This window comes from Erinaceus europaeus, chromosome 13 (assembly GCF_950295315.1).
Source record: "Erinaceus europaeus chromosome 13, mEriEur2.1, whole genome shotgun sequence".
Taxonomy (NCBI): domain Eukaryota; kingdom Metazoa; phylum Chordata; class Mammalia; order Eulipotyphla; family Erinaceidae; genus Erinaceus; species Erinaceus europaeus.
The window spans coordinates 59,401,695-59,411,386 of NC_080174.1; the positions used below are offsets into that span (position 1 = coordinate 59,401,695).

The 9,692-nt window shown below is 45.0% G+C and overlaps 1 protein-coding gene across 1 annotated transcript; it reads left to right on the forward strand.

The window, feature by feature from the left end:
- Positions 1–312: 312 nt before the first annotated feature.
- On the forward strand, positions 313–9,468 carry LOC132542379 (cytochrome P450 4B1-like). The gene is made up of 6 exons (XM_060204952.1): positions 313–322; positions 2,024–2,206; positions 2,349–2,455; positions 3,142–3,332; positions 9,159–9,292; positions 9,392–9,468. The coding sequence occupies exons 1-6, from the start codon at positions 313–315 to the stop codon at positions 9,466–9,468; spliced, it is 702 nt and encodes a 233-aa protein (XP_060060935.1).
- Positions 9,469–9,692: the final 224 nt, after the last annotated feature.

Genomic DNA, 9,692 nt, shown 5'->3' on the forward strand with positions numbered 1-9,692 from the left:
TTTAGTCTTCCATTCAGTTGGGTCTGTATCATCAGTCTTGGAACCTGTGGGGCTTTGCTTGTTTTCCTTCATGCTTCTCTCAGTCCATATCAGCTGAAATTACATCTACTGATCTCAACCAAATCAATGCAACCAATGTCAATATGTTTCATTTCAGTCTGTGTCCAGAGATTCCAGACATGGAATGTCAACCCTCCAGCTCCAATGTGACCTTTCCTAGCTCATAGGACTCCTCAGTTCCATTTGGGGTGGTGTACTTACTAACAAAGTTACAGAACCTAGATATAGACCAGGGCCTAAGGGATAGGAAACATGCACATAAGTTAGAGGAAAATATATAGGCTAAGATAAAACTGTGCAATAGCCTGCATAACTCAATAAGTGTAGCAAGCAAGTAAAAAGACATAAAGACACCATAAAGTACTTAATCAAATATTTTCTACTTAGACCTAGATACCCTCATAACCTACTTCCTATAACACCTTCCTCAATCACTCTAAGTCTAACCTTGTCAGAGTAAGGACTACAAAAATTGGATAAGGACAAGAGATAAGCACTTTTTTTTTGCCTCCACGGTTATTTCTGGGGCTCGGTGCTGGCACTGTGAAGCCACTGCTCCTGGAGGCCATTTTTTCCCCATTTTTGTTGCCATTGTTGCTCTTGTTGTTATTTTTGTTGTTATTGATGTCATTGTTGGGTAGGACAGAAAAAATGGAGAGAGGAAGGGAAGACAGAGGGAGGAGAGAAAGACACCTGCAGACCTGCTTCACTGCTTGTAAATCAACCCCCTGCAGTGGGGAGCCAGGGTCCTAAATCAAGTTCAGTAGCCCCAACTGATTGACCTTGGTCATGGTGAGGATTCTTGAGACACTCAATCACAGGAGCCTATACAGTGGCACATGTCATCATACTCAAGGACACAGGTTCAAGCCCTTGCTCCTCACCTACAAATCATGAGCAGTGAAGGAGTCTTTCTCTATCCCTCTCTATCTCTACTTCCCTTCTCTGTTTCTCTCTGTCCTATCAAACAAAATAGAAAGGAAAAAAATGGTCTCTAGGAACAGTGTATTCTTAGTACACCAAGCTCAAGCAATAACCGTGGTGACAAACTATTTTAAAAGGAGGGGCCAAGGAGAGAACATAAGGGTTATTCAAAAAGACATTCATGCCTGAGGCTCTGAGGTCTCCAGTCTTAGGTTAAAGTGATTATCACCACCATAAGTAAACCAAAATGGTTCTTCTCTCTCTCTCAACTCCCACATGTTCCTTCATCATAAAAAAAAAATAAAGTATGAAGAAAAGTGCCAGGCTAGTGTGGGGGTGCTTCTTCCTGTGCACATACTCTCTGTGTTGGAGAGAACTTGACCCGAGCCAACCTGGGCTGCTACTCAGTGACGCAGGAGATAGATGACTCAGGAACCAAACACGTAGCTTCAGGTGATGCATTCTTTATTGATGAGAGAGACACCGCTTTTATAGGATAGAACCAGAAGTGGCAAGTCAGAAATGGAAATGGCTAGGAAAGGGGGGTGGAGAAAGGCAAAAGTGGGCTGGGCTGGGAAGGTATAAACTTCCTTAGCAACTGTTGCGGTGGTTTTAACTGGTGGGATTAATGTTACCCTGCAGGTAGGGTGGGTCTCAAAAAAGATAGGTCAAAGGAATGGAATGGGTGGGGATCTTTCAGGCAAAACAATGATTATGTAAATAGGCCATACTATCAGCAATGCAGGGTGGAACTGGAGGATCTGGCTTAATGCCCGGCAGAAAAGGAGAATAAAACAATGACAATGTCTGAAATGTCTCTCACATCTGAAAAGTTCCTCCTCTTTGCCTACCACAACTTTCTAAATTAGCTGCTAATCTCCCAAAGGCATGGTGGGAAAGGCTGTGAGGCTCAGGAGGGATAATCCCCAGAGCTCAGCCTGGTTAGTCTTTCCCTGCAGAGCCCTGCTCTCCAGCATCCTTGTGGGCCTAACTGATACAAACTGTGCTGGTTGGGGCTCTGCCCTGGTCAGGGCCTGAGTGCCCCTCCTCCTGCCTCGGTGGCTGTGCAGGGACAGCAGCTACTACTCTGCAATCAGCGACCTCACTCTGCTGGCGCAGCAGCGCATCGACTCCTTCCAGTACCACAATGACTTCATCTACTGGCTCACGCCCCATGGCCGCCGCTTCCTGAAGGCCTGCAAGGTGGCCCATGACCACACAGGTGGACGCTCCCCCAGCCCACCTCTAGCACCCCCAACCCTATCCTGCCCCACCTGCCCCCAGGGTCCTCCCTCGGCTGGACTCCACATGCCTCAGAGGCAGAGGTGGGCTCCCACCAGTCACAGGCTGTGCTTCTGGTCCAGACCAGGTCATCAGGGAATGCAAGGAAGCCCTGAAGGATGAGAAAGAGTGGGAGAAGATCCAGAAGCGGAGGCACCTGGACTTCCTGGACATTCTCCTGGGTGCTAAGGTGAGATGGCGTGCTCACTCCCATCTGAGAACTGCTCCCAGCAGGGCCCTTGGCCCATTCCTAGGACAGGGTTCAGCAGGCTGTAGAGATGACTGATAAGCATTTTCCTCCTTTTCCCCAGCCAATAGCACTTGTTCTTTGTCTTAGGAGACCTGTCAGCAAAGGCTCAGAGGCAGAGCGTGACTGGCTCTGACACTCAGGAGTTGAGTCGGAGAGAGACTAGGTCACACACTGGGATCTTGTACTATGTTCGTTTATTCACCCAGTCCTTTACTCATTTACTCACTTAGTCCATTACTGGCCTACTTCCTAAGTCTCTGAGTTCTGTCCTGGGTTAGTGCCTTTGCTAAGGGACTGAGACAGTGGGAAAGACCTGGCCTTGTCTCCAGGTGCTTACAGTCCAGCAGAGGAGCCAGGAGGTAGCCACTCCATTGGCAAAGCTCTCTTCCTAGCCCAGGTGGTGTCTGTGTGGACTGAATTGATCTGGACTGGGTAATGCCTCATGTCACTTGGTGAGAGAGATCAGTGAAGTCTTCCTGGAGTAGGAGACACTCATACTGGGCTTGGGAGAATATACAGGAGACTGCACCCCATCCCTTTAACCTTCGTTTGACAGCTACTGTTAGGAGTTCCTGGAATGTGCCTCCCATGCCTTAACCTGACCTGTTATTCCTTCCTTACCCCAGGATGATGGTGGTGTCGAGCTGTCAGATGCTGACCTGCAGGCTGAAGTGGACACGTTCATGTTTGAAGGCCATGACACCACCACCAGTGGCATTGCCTGGTTTCTCTACTGCATGGCCCGGTATCCCGAGCACCAGAACCACTGTCGGGAGGAGGTCCAAGAGATCCTGGGGGACCAGGACTCCATCCAGTGGTGAATGATTCGGGGCAGTCAGTATTGTCAGACCCAGAAATGCCTGTGCCCATGTGGTCTAGCATTATCTGTGGACGGTACTGGGTCATCCTGGGAACCAGGTGACAGGGGTAGCAGCTGTCCTGTTCAAGCTGGTGCTGTGGCTTTGTGGGAGTCTGTGGCTAGATAAAGCTGTACACCCCAGAGTCCATTCTCCCCCGGGGAGGCTTTCAGATGTTGAGTCTTACAGACCAGGTTGTCAGCAGGAGACTGGTTTTCTGTGTGCTGCTTCCCTCTGCTGGCGGAACCTGACCAAATTCCTAGACAGAGCAGGGCTGAGGTGAACAGAGCTGGGCTTGTAGAGGAGCTGATCCATTCCACCTGTCTTGCATGGGCAAATGAGCTGTCAGTCAAAAATTGTCCACTGTTCTGCTCCTTGGCCCACCATGAATGCATGAACATGACAGAGGCTTTCACTGTCCTCTACAGCAGCACCTCTGGGAAGATATTCTTGGCCCTCTTCTGCCTACCTCTGCCCCATCCCCTATCACCCCTCCCGGTGTCCTCAGGTTTTTGTATCCCTCCCCCTGCACCTGTGCTGCCTTGATATGGGACCAGGCACTTATTAGGGGTGCAGATGGAAGAGATGTCAGAGTCATTTGTGGGAAAACTGATTTAATAGTATCTGAGACTTAGAGAGCAGAGTGCCTATTACCCATTTCCATTAACTAGATTTTGGGAACCTCTTAGGATATTCAGTCATGTGTCAGAGGCAGTGGGAGAGAAGGAAACAAGTGGTGCTCGTTTTTTTCTTATGCCATGAGATCTTGTGCATATATGGTTTTACTGCTCCTGCCTGATTTTGCCAGACAGATAGAAGACAAACCGACACAGAGGGAGAGACACCACAGCATTGAAGTATCCCCTGGTCTATGGCACTCTCATCTCATGTGCCAGCTGCTTAAGGTGGATTTGTGTATGGCAGTCTAGATACATCAATCAGGAAGCTGTGACTTGCCCTGGTTTTCCCTTCCTTCCTTCCTTCCTTCCTTCCTTTCTTTTTTTCTTTCTCTCTTACTTTCTTTCTCTCTTTCCTTCTAATCTCAAGATTTTTGTTGTTGTTGCTGAGGTCACAATGGCCCAGAACATTAAATATGTTTTAGAAGTACATGTTTCTACCTCATCAAATGAATGTTATGATGTTACACCCACCGTTAAGATATCACCACCTATAACATTCCTCTCCAAGGTTCTATTCACCCTTAGATGCCACCCCTTCCCTGTCTCAGTTCTGCAGGCAGAAGCTAAGGAACTGTTTTGATTTGATGTTACTGTTCCTTCGATCGATTTCTTTATATTCCATGTGTAGATGAAATCAACCAGTATTTCACTCTCCAGCTGTTTTATTTCATTTAGCATAATCACCTCCAGTTCCATTCATACTATCGCCAGTGGAAACAATCTTTTTTTAAATAGCAGAGTAGTATTCTGTTGTGGATTTGTACCATATCGTTTTCTTTTTTTTAATTTTTTAATCTTTATTTATTTATTGGATAGATAGCCAGAAATGGAGAGAATGAGGGAGACAGAGAGAGGCAGAGAGACACACCTGCAGCCCTGCTTCATCACTTGTGAAGTTTTCCCCCTACAGGTGGAGGCCGGGGGCTTGAACATGGGTTCTTGCGCATGGTAAGGTGTGCATTCAACCAGGTGCGCTACCACCAGGCCCCACCATGTCATTTTCATCTCCTCATCCGTGATTGGGAATTTATGTTGTTTCCATTTGTTGATTACTTTCAATAGACTTCAATGAACATAAAAATACACGTATTTTTAATGAGTGTTTTTTTTATATTCTTTGGATTGATATCTGGGAATATAATTGATGGATATCATGATAGATCTATTTTTTAACATTTTTAACATTTCATTTTCATTTATCCATATTCTTTTCCATAGATATAGGACCAGATTGTAACCCTCTTTTTTTTTTTTTGCCTCCACGGTTATTGCCGGGGCTCAATGCCTACACCATGAATCCACTGCTCCTGGAGACCATTTTTTCCCCTTTTGTTGGCCTTGTTTTATCATTGTTGTGTTTATTATTGTTGTTGTTGTTGCTGCTGTCATTGGATAGGACAGAAAGAAATGGAGAGGGGGGGGGGGAGACAGAGAGGGGGAGAGAAAGATAGACACCTGAAGACCTGCTTCACAGCCTGTGAAGTGACTCCCCTGCAGGTGGGGAGTAGGGGACTCAAACCGAGATCCTTAAGCAGGTCCTTGCACTTCGCACCACGTGCATTTAACCCACTGCACTACCACCCAACTCCCCTCCTTTTTTTTTTAACCCTCCATTTTTTTAAAGTTGATTTCTCCACTTCTTTTTTTTTTGTCATGCCATTGTTTTGTATTTGTGATTAATACTGGCTGATATGACTATATGATTATAAGCGATATCTCTACACTATACACACCACCAAAGCTTTGTGCTTTCACCTGTCAGGCTGAGCTTCATTGACAGGAGACAGACGACCTGGGACTCATGGCTGGGTTGTACGCAGTATCTCTTTATTCATGCAGGACGCAGCGCAATCTATACCAAGCTAAGCTAAACTTACGTACCATAAAACTCACAATGCTGGCTTTATATGTACTTGCCAAGTAGGGTGGAAACAGGACGTGACATAGAGAGGTTGGAGAGAAAAGTGACTGGTGAAAATCAGGGTATGACAAGGAGAGGGGACGGAGCAGGCAAGAATTCTATCACTGAACCACCAATGCCCTGGAGGGAGGGTGGTGCTTGTTAACAGAGGTTATGTAAATAGAATGAGTGGTTATGTAAATAGAATAGTGTTAAGCAGGGGGGATTAAACTAATGAAACAGAAGGGGTTTTTAGAAGCATACCAACATTCACCTTCCTAGCAGTAACCACCATTGTTCTCAGTCTTTGAGACAGTTTGTTTATTCCTATTACTTTAAGTTCATGTGTCTCAATTCTATAAATTCTACATGAGTGAAACCATCTGGCAGTTGTCTTTCACCTCTTATTTTCTGAAACACAATCACCTCCAGTTTCATTTTGCCCCAAAGGACACAATATCTTCTTTTCTTATTGCCAAATAGTATTTCATAGAGTATATACCCCATAACTTCTTTATCCAGTTATTTGTCTATGGTTTTTAGGCTAATTCCACACTTTGACTATTGTAAATAATGCATCCATGAACATAGGGATGCATATGATGTCTGTTTGGATTCATATTTTCATGTCCTTTGGATGAATTCCTAAGAGTGGTATTGCCATGTTTCCATTTTTATTTATTAAAGGACTACATATAGTTTTCCAAATGATCTGCACCAGTTTGCATTCTCTCTACTTGTGTAGGAAAGTCCCTTTTTCTCCACCTCTCTAACACTGTGATTTCCTCTTTGTTGATGTAGGTCTTTTTCACAGGTGTGAGGTGAAATCTTAGTGTAGTTTTCATTTTCATTTCTCTAATGATAACTCAAGTATGACATTCTTCATATGTGTGAACCATGTGTACCTCTTCTTTAAAAAACTATCTATTCAATTCTTTGGCTCACTTTTTTGTTAGATGGCTTTTTGAGCTATAAAGTTAATTTAATTCCCTTTTAAATCCTTATTTCTTTATTTTACCAGAGCAATGCTCAACTCCGGTTTAAGGTAATGCCAGGGATCTCAATGCATCAGGCATTAAAAAATGTCTGTTGAGTAAATTGTCTTGGTATTTCCTTCGGTGCCCCCTAGGTAACTTTTTTTACAGAGGTCAAACAGTTTTTTTTTTTTCTGAAGGGGTTAATGCTTTACAGTGCAGTCATTGTCACATGCATATAATTGCATTATGCACCTGGCCTCCATTGGAAAATGTTTAAAGAGACAGATGTGGGAGTCGGGTGGTAGCATAGTGGGTTAAGTGCACGTGGCGCAAAATGCAAGGACCGGCATAAGGATACCAGTTCAAGCCTCTGGCTCCCCACCTGCAGGGGAGTCGCTCCACAGGCGGTGAAGCAGGTCTGCAGGTGTCTATCTTTCTCTCCTCCTCTCTTGTCTTCCCCTCCTCTCTCCATTTCTCTCTGTCCTATTCAACAACAATGACATCAACAACAATGACATCAACAACAATAATAATAATTACAATAAGGGCACCAAAAGGGAATAAATAAATATTTTTTAAAAAAAAATAAATAAAGAGACAGATATGTACATAGGAAAAAAACTAGAGAAAATCCACAGGCTATGATAAGATTGAGTGACTCAATGTCATACACAGAGGACTCAGGAGGGCTAGAGACAGAGGTTATGGAAAGGTTTGGTCCTCACCACCAGAAGGATCAATTAATAAGAGGAAAGATCTGGTGCAAGAAAGATAGTCTTTAATCAGGCCACAAGCAAACTTGAAAAGTTGCCAGACTTAGACTCATGTTTTCAAAAAAAAAAAAAAACACCATTTTAACATCTTGGACAGTGAGCTGAAGGGGGCTGGGGAAAGGTTGCAGGTGCAGATTCTGGTTTCCTCAAGAACCCTTTACAAATTCTCCAGATAGGTTATGTTAGAGGAAGCTGCAATCATTCCTTTAGGAGGTCCAGATGTGCTATGGTCTGCAGGAGCTCAACCTTGATCTTACCCACAGCAAATCTGTCAGTTTCCCAAAGACAGCACCTGAATCTTTTGTTACATATCTGGAGATCAAAAATGGAGTTTATAATGCTCACTAGCACAAGGATGGGTGAAACTTGGATAAACAAAAGGAGAAAGAGAACAATAGAGCCTGACATTTCTGGCTAGGTAATAACAACAACCTGGAGGCAGCAAGTAAAAACAATGACTTTACTGCCACCTAAATCTACCCAGAACCTTAAACTACTTAAATAATACTTAGTCTCTAAAATAGCAAAATACAAATGAAAACACAAAGATAAGAAAACCTTAGGGTGGGAGTGAGGCAGTAGTGCAGTGGGTTAAGCGTACATGGCACAAAGCACAAGGACCAGCATAAGGATCCCAGTTCGAGCCCCCAGCTCCCCAACTGCAGGGGAGTCACTTCACAGGTGGTAAAGCAGGTGTCTATCTTTCTCTCCTCCTCTCTGTCTCCCCGTCCTCTCTCCATTTCTCTCTATCCTATCCAACAATGATGACATCGATAATAATAACAATAACTACAACAATAACACAAGGGCAACAAAAGGGGATGAATAAATAAATATTTATTTAAAAAAAGAAAGCCTTAGGGTTTGGGGGTACATAATAGCCTTGACTTGTAGCTCTAGTTGTGCTTGAACTTGTACCAACCACATTTGGGTCTCACTTTTCCTATTGGCAAAAGGGAAAACAGAAGTGCATATATAAGACATGTCTAGAGTGTGTCACTGTTCATGCACTTCCTACTTTATTCACCTGATGTAAATTAGCGTCTATTCCTTTACATTTTGGCAATTACATGAAAATCAAGCCGTACCTAAACAGCTAGCTTTCTGTAGGCTCCTGTGGGGACTCTGAGCAGCAGAACAACTTAACTTTGAGGGCTGGGTGCACACATACCTCTAGGGTTCTCTTCCATCCTTGCCTAACAGTGAAAATTGAAGAGGGAAAAAAGTAAAGTCAGGGGTGCTGGGTTTGAATAGCTGGTCCATGTCCACTTACATCCTTGTAACACTTGGAGTACAGTGAGATCCTCTGACTCTGATCCCCTCAGGCAGCTGGATCCCTCTGACTCTGGGGTCGTTGATGGTGGTAAAGGGTGGAAGGAGTTTGGGCTGACACCTGCCTTGCTGTGGGGTCCCATTGCTCCTCCTCCCCAGAAAGACCTGGTTGTGTTGTTGGCAGGGGTGATCTGGGCAAGATGAGCTACCTGACCATGTGCATCAAGGAGTCCCTGCGGCTCTACCCGCCTGTGCCCCAGGTGTACCGCCAGCTCAGCAAGCCGGTCAGCTTTGTGGATGGCCGCTCTCTGCCTGCAGGTGGGATGGAGTGCATTTGGGGCTGGGGGGGGGGGGGGCAGGACTCCCTTTACTTGTTTTTGTGACACTCTGCCTTTGGCCAAATTTTTGTGCCAATAGGAAAGAGCTCAGACTTTGTGTCTAGCCAGACTTCAAGTCCTCCCTTTACTAGTATGGGGAGCTGCCACCACCCTTAAACCTGTTTCACCATCTGGTCATTGTCATGATGAAAGAGATCATGGTGATGAAGGCCACCATGTCCTACCATGCAGGTTATGTCTTGAACCACTTCAAAAGGCACCATTCACATGAACTGTGATGCTGTGCAGCACTTGTCCTCTCCTTCATAGGAATGGCACAGTGTGGCCAGACCCTGAGGTAGCCTAATCCTGAGCCTGCAGGTCAGATGGACGGGGAGGTT